Raw genomic sequence first — 12,505 nt, 5'->3', positions numbered from 1 at the left:
AATATCAAAATCTTGAAAAAGCCCTTTAACACTAGGCTGACAGCCATGATCGGCGTGCTAGCAGTCACTCCTTGCTATTCCTCCTCAGGCTGTGGTTGTTTCTTTTCCATAACCACTGTTGGTAGCTTGATGTCATAGAGGCTGATCTCCCTCTGGAGGAACCATTGTGCCCATGCAGTATGTTAAAGGGATGGGATGCATTTTCTTTTTTTTTCATTGGTGCTGGAATACTATAAGCCACTAATATACTACTGTATTGGCACATCTTGTCCTTCTCTGAGATCCTCCATCCTATTGTTTAGTCTCCTCTCCAGTACTACCTCTATTGGAGAACACTGCACATGGCACTATGTTTCCCATGCTGTGTGCAGTGTTATTCAATAGTGACCACTGATGGATTGGTCTGGTTACCATGGCCCTCCATTAGCGGTCATTTATAGCAGTGTTTCCCAACCAGTGTTCCTCCAGCTGTTGCAAAACTACAACTCCCAGCATGCCCGCACAGCCAAAGGCTGTTCGGGCATGCTGGGAGTTGTAGTTTTGCAACAGCTGGAGGCACACTGGTTGGGAAACACTGATTTATAGGACTGGAGTGTTTGCAGTGGTGAAGACTTTATTAAACAAGGGGGTGTTGCTTCTTAGAGGGTGGTTTTGGTTCTGATGTGCTAGTAACAATATTTCCAACATGTTTGTAGAAATAATGATTATGACCGACCTCTTTAAAGGGATTGTGCAAGAAGGGGGAGGTTTAGTTCCCCCCCCCCCCCCCCCCCCCTATTCTGCCAGACCTGCTTCCCAGCGCCAACTCCCTGCTCCTCCTGCAGGCCTGCGATGCTCCTCTGAGCTCCATCGATGTCAACATCCGGATTGACATTGCCACAGCCAATGACTGGCAGCGGTGGTGTCCGCTTATGTCAAGTGACCATTTATCAGCATGCAAGGTGAACCGGACACCGCCACTGCAAAATCGGCGGTTGACATCGCTGGAGGAGAAGGAGCAATGAACATGCGCTGGGAAGCAGGTCAGGCATCTTTCCTTTGCAGGTCTGGCAGAATAGGGGATTTGCCTAAACTCCAAGCCCCCCCCCCCCCCCCCCACTTCCCATTCTTGCACAATCACCTTAAATCAATTGATTTCAATAGAGGCCATGTGTTGCTTAATTTACATTGATCAGTGATGTAAGAGAAATGAATTAAAGCTGGCAGATTTTCCCCAGTGATAACAGCTGATTGTATGATGCTAACATACTGCTAATCCTGGAGATTAATGACGGCAAAGTTCTTTTTATGTCAGTTTTAAGTCTGGATTTGCTTTATTATTTATTAACTAATGCATCTTAATATATGTGGCGTAAGTGTAATGCAGTTTACACCTTTAGGTGTAAAAGTAGACCAGGGCTGTTGCCTAGTATGGGTTGCGACTTTTGCAAAAGTCGCACATAGTAAATGAGCCATACTGTAATCCAGGTCTAATCTCACCTTTTAGCTCTTAATCATGGAACATTGTGAAAAGTGGTGAGGATCACGAACTGTTGCAATTGCCTTGTGACTTTTTTATACAACAAAACTAAAATATCTGATTTCATAAATGACCTCCTAAATTTGTAGCTCATATTGTCTGGTTGTTTTTACCGTCAATGACATACAAATGTACCTTCTACTGATGTCCATATTGGAGATGCTCTATACTGAGGTAGGCAGTGCCTCTTATGAGTGAACTATCTAACTACAGTTCTACCTCTTGAAAAGGACTTGTCACCACTCCCGACCTGACATGTTACACTTCCCAGTAGCACCCAAACTATCTCTTTCCAAAAAAGAAGAAAAAAGCTGAGCCTCTTTTGCCACCTGATAGTAATACTATAAGTACATTTATTTTTTTGGAGAGAGAAGTAATTTGCAAATGTGTGTACCTTTTTCTTAGAGGAGCCTTGCACGGCCTATAAGCTTCCTCTCCATAATAGAAATACTGCCCCCCGGATCCCTGACAAAGACCTATCACGCAGCTTTGGTAAGGTTCTGTAGTCTGATCACACTTCAATTCCTCTGACATGTCAGAAGATCTTTTTGAGTGTTTTTACCCTTACCTACACAAATCTGTGAAGTGACAAGCATTCTAAAAATGGATGAAGTTGCACTTTGCATAATTTCGGAGTGGCGTTCCCACTGAAAAGGATTTATAGTGCAATGCACCACCACTGAGCTTTTAAGGAAGATATTGTCCATGTCTACTGATCAGAACCTAATGGATGCACATACAGAAACAGATAACTGAACTAAAACGCTTGCCTTTTGTAATAATGCTCTGCGCACGTTTTCTGTTTGAGAACAGATACAGTGGTCCCTCAAGTTACAATATTAATTGGTTTCAGGATGACCATTGTATTTTGAAACCATTGTAAGTTGAGTAATTGGTTCCAAAGCCCAAAAATTTCATTCAAGATGAGAAAAAAATGAAGATTTAAGAAAAATAAGCAGATAATTAAGACAGATAAAACAAGTCCTTACATATAAGGCCCCTTTCACACGGGCGAGTATTCCGCGCGGATGCGATGCGTGATTTGAACGCTTTGCACCCGCACTGAATACAGACCCATTCATTTCTATGGGGTTGTTCACATGAGCGGTGATTTTCACGCATCACTTGTGCGTTGCGTGAAAATTGCAGCATGCTCTGTATTCTGCGTTTTTCACGCAACGCAGGCCCCATAGAAGTGAATGGGGTTGTGTGAAAATCGCAAGCATCCGCAAGCAAGTGCGGATGCGGTGCAATTTTCACGCACGGTTGCTTGGAGACGATCGGGATGGAGACCCGATCATTATTATTTTCCCTTATAACATGGTTATAAGGGAAAATAATAGCATTCTGAATACAGAATGCATAGTAAAATGGTGCTGGAGGGGTTATAATAAAAAAAAAAATTAACTCGCCTTAATCCACTTGCTCGCGCAGCCGGCATCTCCTTCTGTCTTCATCCTAGCTGTGTGGAGGAACAGGACCTGTGGTGACGTCACTCCGGTCATCACATGATCTTTTACCATGGTAATGGACCATGTGACTACCTGAATGACATCACCACAGGTCCTGTTCCTACAATCCGCAAAGAAGGAGATGCCGGCAGCGCGATCAAGTGGACTAAGGTGAGTTAAATAATTTTATTTTATTTTTTTAACCCCTCCAGCGCTATTTTACAATGATTCTGTATTCAGAATGCTATTATTTTCCCTAAGGGAAAATAATACAATCTACAGAACACCGATCCCAAGCCCGAACTTCTGTGAAGAGGTTTGGGTACCAAACATGCGCGATTTTTCTCACGCGAGTGCAAAACGCATTACAATGTTTTGCACTCGCGTGGAAAAATCGCGCGTGTTCCTGCAACGCACCCGCACCTTTTTCCGCAACGCCCATCTGAAAGAGGCCTAACAGTCAGGAATAGCTGACTAGTAACTAATCCAGCTATTTCACGAGAGAAGTGACCTTGATTGGTTGGATGAGTCTGAGACATTGTATATTGAGTCTGGTTTCAACTTATGATGGTTCAGAAAACACCATTTTATGCTGAAAATATTTTATCCTGAGGGATCACTGTATTACAAAAAGTGATCTCCTGTATAAGAAAGCTGTGATGTTCTCTAGAAACCCGGTGTTACTATTGTACAGTGATAGATTTGCCGTACTGGAGCCTCAATGATGCCAAATGCAGAGGTCACCATCAGGTTATCTTGGAAGGCAAGTACAAAGCCGAAACCATGATTGTAGCCTTGTGTTTGGTACAATAAACCTTCACACAGCATTTTGGTAGCACAGATGGATGGCAGCTGTTATCTGGTGCTTGTCATTTAGAAAATGGTAACTAGTACTGCAAAATAGTATGAAGTATCAATGAGGAATGCTAAAAAGTATTAAAAAAAACAAAAAAAAAAACCATTGTACAAGCCTAGTGTAAGTGGAACAGTTGCAGTAGTTGAAATAGGAGGTTTTGTGTCCATTGCTGTGTAATCGGAAGCAGCTAACATACTGAATGTCACATAATGGTCTACAAGTGATTTTGTACCAGAAGTGATTACCTCTGGCAAGCGTTTCTGCTCAGGAAATGCATTAGGTGTGTTTTATGCCATAGACAGATGTAATAAAAAGGATAATTACTTGACACCAGTGTTAATATTTTCCAATCCTCAGACTACGCCGGTAACAGCACTACCAGCATTACAAATTCAAGGCCACTTAGTTGGTTCTCAGCCCCCAACTATGACAACAGGTCACCCTGCAGAACAAGCAAAGAAACCAGGACAAAACTTCATGTGCCTGTGGCAGTCCTGCAAGAGGTAAGTGGCTGCTGAAATGAGGCACATGTTCATTGAAGCTGCCCATACACATGTTCAATGTTGGCGGCTCCTGTGCCAATCTCATGTGTAGGGGCGGACACACAGAATTCAGACACTGGGAGAAACTAGGTTTCTGCAAGCATTTTGTCTTCCTCTCCGCTAGTGGATAAACATGTATTGTATTCATGTTTTTAGGGTTTAGCTAAAAAAAAATTAAAATATATTTACAGTGGTCTTTACCTTTTTTTTATTATTTTTTTGTTAAGGTGGTTTGAAACTCCGTCCCAAGTGTTCTACCATGCAGCAACAGAGCATGGCGGTAAAGATGCGTATCCTGGGCAGTGCCTATGGGAAGGCTGTGAACCCTTTCAGAGGCAGAGGTTTTCTTTTATTACTCACTTACAGGTAAGTTACTGTATGGCAGCGCTAAATCATTGCATTGGGCATTGTTTATGTAATGACCAAGACAGCAGATGAAAAAGTGCCCTCTCCTCTGCATGACTGGGTGTCTTACTGTTAAATAGGTGGCACTCTGGAATAACTCTGAGAAGGCTATCTTCACATGCCAGATTTTGCCTCTGCAAAATTCACAGTTTTTTCTACTTTGAATGCTGCTGACCCACTCATGGTTCAGCCCCATTGAATGGAGGTAAACTGATTCCAGTGGCATCTGTCGGGTCACTGCACCAAGAAGGGACTTGCCCCTACTTGGCATAGTCATGGCCTGCCATTGAAAACAATGGGAGGTGGACAAAACACAGGTATATGAACGGGCCTTAAAAGGAAGATGCTGTCGTATACATACCAGTGACTGACCCATTTACCTATATAGAGGTTTTTATGGTGTGATCTGTATTGTTTTTACCCAGTCCAGATGTTTGCAGAACGTAAACCAAGAACACTAGCTAAGAATGTGCCATGTTTTGCCCTGCTTAAAGAGCACCTGTCAGCAGGATCAACCCTATTCAAGGGGTTGTCTGATATAATTAAAAATCTCAGACAAGCCCTCCAATAGCCCAAAGTAAAAAATATTATACTTTATAATTTATTATACTCACCCCTTTCTCCAGCACTGATCCAGACTTCCTGTCGCTGCTCGTTTCCAAGCATTAAACTGCTGAGCACAGTGGTTGGCTGCAAGGGGTACTGCTGCAGTCTGTAAACGAGCAGCAGCAGGAATACTGGAAGCAAAAAGGGTGAGTAATCAATAAAAAATTATGTTCTAAAGGTATTGGAGGGCTTGCCCATGATTTTTAATTATCTCGGTCAACTAGGTGTACTGACGAGTAGGGTTGATTTTGCAAAATGTGTTGAGGTGTTCCCAAGAAAAAGGCTTTTATTCTCCATGCAAATGAGTACTTCGGTGCACCGAGGGGCAGGGCCTAGCACCTTGGTGCACCTTAACTTTCCAGTGCTGACCGTGCACTGAAGCACTCAATTGGATAAAGAATAAAACTGTTTTCTCAGGAACACTGCAGCTGTTTTTCTCAAGACATTTTAATCAGCAGCATGCCTGGTTTAATAGGGTTCATCCTTCTGACAGGTGCTATTTAAGTATTTTTTTATTTTTTTGTCTGGACTTTTATCTTAAGGCTACTTTCACACTAGCGTTCGGGTGTCCGCTCGTGCGCTCCGTTTGAAGGGGCTCACGAGCGGCCCCGAACGCATCCGTCTGGCCCTAATGCATTCTCAGTGGAGGCGGATCCGCTGAGAATGCATCCGCCTGCCAGCGCTCAGCCTCCGCTCCGCTCAGTGAGCGGACACCTGAACGCTGCTGGCCGTGCGGAGGCGAGCGGATCCGTCCAGACTTACAATGTAAGTCAATGGGGACGGATCCGCTTGAAGATGACACCACATGGCTCAATCTTCAAGCGGATCCGTTCCCCATTGACTTACAATGTAAAGTCTGAACGGATCCGCTCAGGCTACTTTCATACTTAGAAAATTTTCTAAGTTTTAATGCAGACGGATCCGTTCTGAACGGATGCGAACGTCTGCATTATCGGAGCGGATCCGTCTGATGAAACATCAGACGGATCCGCTCCGAACGCTCGTGTGAAAGTAGCCTAACATATAAAGTTAGTTTATACAGAAACACTTTTTCTTATCTACTTGAATTAGGTGTAGTTTATTTTTAGTTTAGTCTGTATAGACCTATACTATTTGTGTGTTTACAGGACAAACATTGCTCAAGAGAGGCTCTCCTTGCCGGATTGAAACAAGAAGAGCAGTCCCAAGCCGGAAATCAAAAATCTTCCAATAAGTAAGAGCAATGGGGTAGAATTATCAAAACCGATGTAAAGGAAAAATGACTTGGATGTCCATACAACTAATCCACCTTTTGTTTTTCAGAGCTTTGGAAATTGAAAGGTAGAGAATCTGTTTGTGATGGGCAACTAAACCAGTTTTCCTTTACACCAGTTTGATCATTCTAATAAGTCGTGAATGCTCAGTGTGTGATTATTCTTAAAATGGTTGTGCATGTTGAAATTGTTCACTGAGTAAGCATGCCTCTCAATCCAAACACAAACAACCAACAAAACCTTCACATAAGGAGATTATTTTCTTGTTTTGACTGACATCACATTTTCAGACCGTGAAAAATAATATAGAAAATAAATGTTTTCTTCTCTCAGGCTGCAGCCATGTCTTCCCACCCCTGTCTCAACCCTAACTGATTCTAGTGCATGGGATTCAGGAAGTTTAGGATGAGGGAGACTGGGTTTAGTGTGGGTAATTTTTGTCTACACAGTGAGTGTGGCCAGATTGTTGAAAGTAATTTTCTAACTACCAATAGTATAAAGTAAATGTGGTAACAGTGGCAGCCAGATGGAGGAGCTGAGAGGAAGGAGGCATTTCTCTTACTGCAGGATATGTGCGAAAACTGCCTTTTTTTCAGTCCCCCCCCCCCCCCCCCCTTGTTTTTCAAGGTCCTTTAAGATCATTGTTTGCTGTCTGTGTGCTCTAAATGTGTCATTTTCTACCCTACTTTAAGTTGCCCTTGTACTAGAGTTTTTTTGATAGACTGTAAAGACTATTTACTGCCAATTGACAGTGATTTTTATTTTATTTTTTTTGTTTGGTACTGAAATGGAATTGCTTGATGTACACTACAAATTTTAAAGGGGTTTTCTAGGATTCCTCTCAGAATAGGTCATCAATAGGAGATTGACGGGGGAATGATTCTCTGCACTCCTTCCGATGAGCTGTATGAAGAGGCTGTGACATTCAGTAAGCACTTAGGCCTCTTCCTAGGCCATGTGACATCACGTTCATCGGACACATGGTCTAGACTCAGCTCAGTCCCATTTTGGAGCTTTGTAAGCTATGAGGAGGCCTTGGCCCTCACTGGAGCACTGTAGCATCTTCAAACAGACGATCGACCAGGGGGATTCGGACCCCCACAGATCTCATATTGATGACCTACACTGAGGATAGGTCATCGGTATGAAAACAAATCACTGGGTACAGATAAAGAAAAAGATAGTTCTGGTATCCTTATAATGAAAGTATAAACATAACTCAAGGAAAATTAAGGACCCTTAAGACTTAACTTTTAATCTACATCAGATAAAAGAACGCCCTATAATTTTGGACGAACAAAAAATACACAAGGGCAATAATATAGCCCACAAACAAATGGGCGTGTGGCATCCACTAAAAACACCCAATAGTGGAATGTGTTGATATCAGGATAAAGATGCAATTGGTTAGGGGAGTGACGGGGACAAGATTTAGAGGTCCAGACAAATTACCAGAGACAGGGGAGATAAAGGAACTCTCCCTATGCTCGTGCCTGCCCTGTCTGACCCTAAATTAGCCCTAGGTAGAGACAAGTCCCCATAAAGGGGAGTAAATGGAGGAATTAGTACAAATGGGAAAACAAGTAACAATGTACCTAGCCCTTAGTCATAGTTAATTGATATAATAAAACCTGACGCGTTTTCTCCTTTAAGGGTTCCTCAGGGGGTTTGTAATAGCTAAGTACATATCAAGATAGTAGCTGAATACATAAATAGCTGGGTACATATAGAAAAGCTGAATACATGAGTCATGAAAATAGAACACTTTATCCAGGGATATAGGATAGTACCTGAATACACATAACTCATAACAATCACATACTTAATCCGGAGATACCATTCCATCATCAGTATGAAAATTCTGGAAAACCTCTTTAAAATTCGGAGTCATTGGTTAATTAGCAAAGCAGTTAATTACAAACAATAGATTGGGTCCATTGGGGGTATGTGCTAACTGTGCGGGAAATGCATTGTTGACTGGGACTTCCACTGTTGCTGACAGTTGATTACTGAGGTTTATGGACTTGCAGCTGCTGCCATCAGCTGTCCTGGCTTCAGTATAGAAAGGGATTGTCATGATGGGACTAATATATGCATTCATAAGTCAAGTGCCCTTTGTCACAAATAAGTCAAGAATTGTCAGCTGAGGGTTTTTTTACACTTAAAATTTGAAAAGCTTATAGTGATGATGATAATAAGCACTAGCCAATGTTAGTGACAGGTGGAGCTTCCCAAATAGTTATTAGAGCTGACTTGTAGACAGTCTGGGAAATACAATCACAATGGTTAGCTGAGTTGTTGTGCACATGTTCAACATAAATTCACTGTAAACTGACATTCTAACATGAATTTTTCTTTCCCATAGACAACCCTCTTCAGGGACACCCAACCCTCGAGCTCAGAAAGCGATTGTGAACCATCCCAGTGCTGCCCTCATGGCACTGAGGCGGGGATCAAGGAACCTGGTTTTTAGAGACTCTACAGTAAGTTCAATGGTAGTCTTAAAGGATGTCTGCTGGTTGAACCATGAGTTTACCTAAAATATTTCACAGTCTAAAGGTACTTTCACAATTGCGTTTTTCTTTTCCGGCACAGAGTTCCGTCCTAGGGGCTCTATACCGGAAAAGAACTGATCAGTTTTATCCTAATGCATTCTGAATGGAGAGAAATCCGTTCAGGATGTCTTCAGTTCAGTCTCTTTGACTAATCAGGCAAAAGATAAAACCGCAGCATGCTACGGTTTTTTCTCTGGCCAAAAAAAAACTGAAGACTTGTCTGAATGCCGGATCAGCATGCTCAGACCGAAAAAAGGTGAAAAAAATAAATGCCGGATCAGTTTTTCCAGATGACACCAGAAAGACGGATCTGGCATTTCAATGCATTTTTTTGACCAGGCATTTTTCAGACTGATCAGGATCCTGATCAGTCTTACAAATGCCATCAGTTGGCATACGTTTTGCCGGATTCAGCAGGCAGTTCCGGCGACGGAACTGCTTGCTTGGATCACTCTGCTGCAAGTGTGAAAGTAGCCTAAATGAGCCATTAAAGCTTCAAATGCTCTGATTTGGTGACCTCAGTGCTTCCAGTTCTGTTTTCTGTGATCAGTGTCCTTGTGATAAAACTGATCTGGAATAATTGTCATGAGATCACTAAATCGGCTGAACACTTCAGGCCTGTAACGATTAAAGGCTAGGCCACATATAGCAGAAAGTTTCTGCAGAGGATCTCGCTGCAAATCCAAGTATGCTGATTTTGCTATGGATTCATGGCATATTTCACTGTTATACATTATATATAGCTGAAATCTTCAGCATACTGAGATGGAAAATTCAGCAGTATGCTTGTTTTTCCACTAAATGTGGATGGTATTTTCAGAAGCCCCTCCACATCTATCACATCTAATGTACTGTAATTTGCAGTGGTACAGAATCTGCCACATCTGAACTAGCGTTAAAGGGGTTTTGTCACTCCAGCGAGTGGCATTTATCATGTAGAGAAAGGTAATACAGGGCACTTACTAATGTATTGTTATTATCAATATTGCCTCCTTTGCTGGCTTCATTGATTTTTTTCATCACATTATACACTGTTTGTTTCCATGGTTACGACCACCTTGCAATCCAGCAGGCTAGCTGTGCTTGCATACAAAAAAAAATATATAAAAAATAAAACAGCTCCCACAGTCCGCACCCCTGGCCACCAGAGAGTCTGCCATTTTTTTCCTACAGTGTGCAAGCACGATCAATCATTGCTGCCGGATTACAGGGTGGTTGTAACCATGAAGATGAGCAGTGTATAATGTGATGAGAAAATGAATCCAGCCAGCAAAGGAGGCAGTATGGGTAATATTAGTAAGTGCTTTGTATGAACTATCTCTACATAATAAATGCAATTTTACTGAAGTGAGACAACCCCTTTAAAGTATAGAGCCCAAAGTTTAAAACTGGCAATCAGGGCAAAGCTTCCTAGGCAGCCCAATGTCCAGCATACCATCTCCTAATGTCCATTTTAATGTTGGGGCAGGCGGCTTGTTATGTAAGGCAAGCTACGGTATAAGAAGTAAGCTATTGCTAAATAATTTGTTTGCCCTGGTGATGGCTACTCTAAATAGTTTGTGATTCTGTTTATTTAACACAAATGTGTATACCCACAGGCTAATAGGTCCACTTGTCACACCAAACTACTTGCAGTAATAAAATCTGACCTATATTTATTACTACATTTAAGATATGAAAATCAAAATCTGAAAATAAATCAATGGGAGATAGACTTTGATAGACAATTAAAACTGCTGACGTGACTGTTAAAATTATTTGAGATGTATATCTATATGCTTATATGTATCAGTACTGTTGTAATAAACTCCTCAGAGGCAGCAGTAGATGTGAGAACTGGCTTAGCAGTGGACACCTTTAGGTTCCAATGTACCAACAATTGTGCTGCTTCTATGTTATGATACCTCCTCTTTGGATGAGATGAACAAATCTCAAACTGATCTTCTGTTATCATACTGCCAGTTCTCACATCTACTGCTGCCTTTGAGGAGTTTATTACAACAGTACTGATACATAGATATACATCTCCAAAATTATAACCATCACATCACCAGCAGTTTTGATTGTCTTTCGAAGTCTATCTCCCATTGATTGATTTATTTTAAAATTTTGATTTTCGTATCTTAAAGGATAACTGTCATATTTTTATTTATTTTTTGCTAAAGTGTAGGGCAAGTGATGGTTAACAATTTTGCAATAGACTTTACTTAGCCAAAACGTTTATTTTTGGTAGAAAACTGGGGCTGAAATGGCCCTTAGCAGCACTCTTCAAAAGAGCGTTGCTAAGGGCCATCCGTCTATTAGAAAAGACTGGCTGTGCAGCCAGACGCTGTGTTTCTGCCTCGTGCTTCCCTGGGAGACAAAAGGCTGGGCACAGGAGTCTTAGGAGTTAAAATGACATTTATATTCCCCCTTTCTATGCAATCTAATGCTCCGTTACATTCACTGACCTGCGATCCCTGTGATAATAATTCATGAAGCAGCCGCCGTCTCACTGCGCACAGTGCTTCTACTTACGGCGGCTGCTTAATGAATTATTATCACAGGGATCGCAGGACAGTGAATGTAACGGAGCATTAGATTGCATAGAAAGGGGGAATATAAATGTCATTTTAACTCCTAAGACTCCTGTGCCCAGCCTTTTGTCTCCCAGGGAAGCACGAGGCAGAAACATAGCGTCTGGCTTCACAGCCAGTCTTTTCTAATCGGAGATGGAAGGCCCTTAGCAACGCTCTTTTGAAGAGTGCTGCTTTTCTACCAAAAATAAACGTTTTGGCTAAATAAAGTCTATTGCAAAATTGTTACCTATCACTTGCCCTACAGTTTAGCAAAAAAAAATAATAAAAATATGACAGTTATCCTTTAATGTAGTAATGAATAAAGGTAATTTTTTATATTACAAATAGTTTGGTGTGACAAGTGGACCTGTTAGGCTGTGGGCATTCACATACAGTATGGTTATACCCTAGTCACACTGGAGGGTCAATTTCTCTACAATATAATGTGTATTTAAAGTGTGTTTTTCTTTCATTTGTGTAAAGGATGAAAAAGAGGGACCAATCACAAAACACATCCGTTTAACAGCTGCCTTAATATTAAAAAATGTTGCGAAACACTCAGAATGTGGTCGTAGGTAAGTGTTCTCCTGATGTATATTTCAACTCGTGTACAAGTAATAAGTGCCCCCACCCTATGTTCTATACAGCTGTATTTTTAATGAGTAGTTCTATATTTGCTTCATTGTCTTTAAAGGGGTTGTCTCATCACAGACAATGGGGGCAAATCACTAGGATATGCCCCTATTGTCTTATAGGTGCA

At 41.6% G+C, this 12,505-nt stretch overlaps 1 protein-coding gene across 2 annotated transcripts in view; it reads left to right on the top strand.

The window, feature by feature from the left end:
- Nucleotides 1-12,505, top strand: part of ARID2 (AT-rich interaction domain 2) — a 97,573-nt gene that overhangs the window by 82,755 nt on the left and 2,313 nt on the right. The window contains exons 16-21 of one of the 2 annotated variants that reach the window (XM_040410621.1): nucleotides 1,925-2,011; nucleotides 4,184-4,329; nucleotides 4,596-4,734; nucleotides 6,507-6,592; nucleotides 8,998-9,115; nucleotides 12,229-12,320. In XM_040410621.1, coding sequence (XP_040266555.1) covers nucleotides 1,925-2,011; nucleotides 4,184-4,329; nucleotides 4,596-4,734; nucleotides 6,507-6,592; nucleotides 8,998-9,115; nucleotides 12,229-12,320 — 668 coding nt within the window. The remainder of the gene's footprint in view (nucleotides 1-1,924; nucleotides 2,012-4,183; nucleotides 4,330-4,595; nucleotides 4,735-6,506; nucleotides 6,593-8,997; nucleotides 9,116-12,228; nucleotides 12,321-12,505) is intronic. The other variant, XM_040410629.1, reaches the window with a different exon arrangement.

Source organism: Bufo bufo, chromosome 1 (assembly GCF_905171765.1).
Source record: "Bufo bufo chromosome 1, aBufBuf1.1, whole genome shotgun sequence".
Lineage (NCBI taxonomy): Eukaryota > Metazoa > Chordata > Amphibia > Anura > Bufonidae > Bufo > Bufo bufo.
Note: the sequence above shows the minus strand (reverse complement) of the source record. Positions and strands in the feature narration are given on the sequence as shown.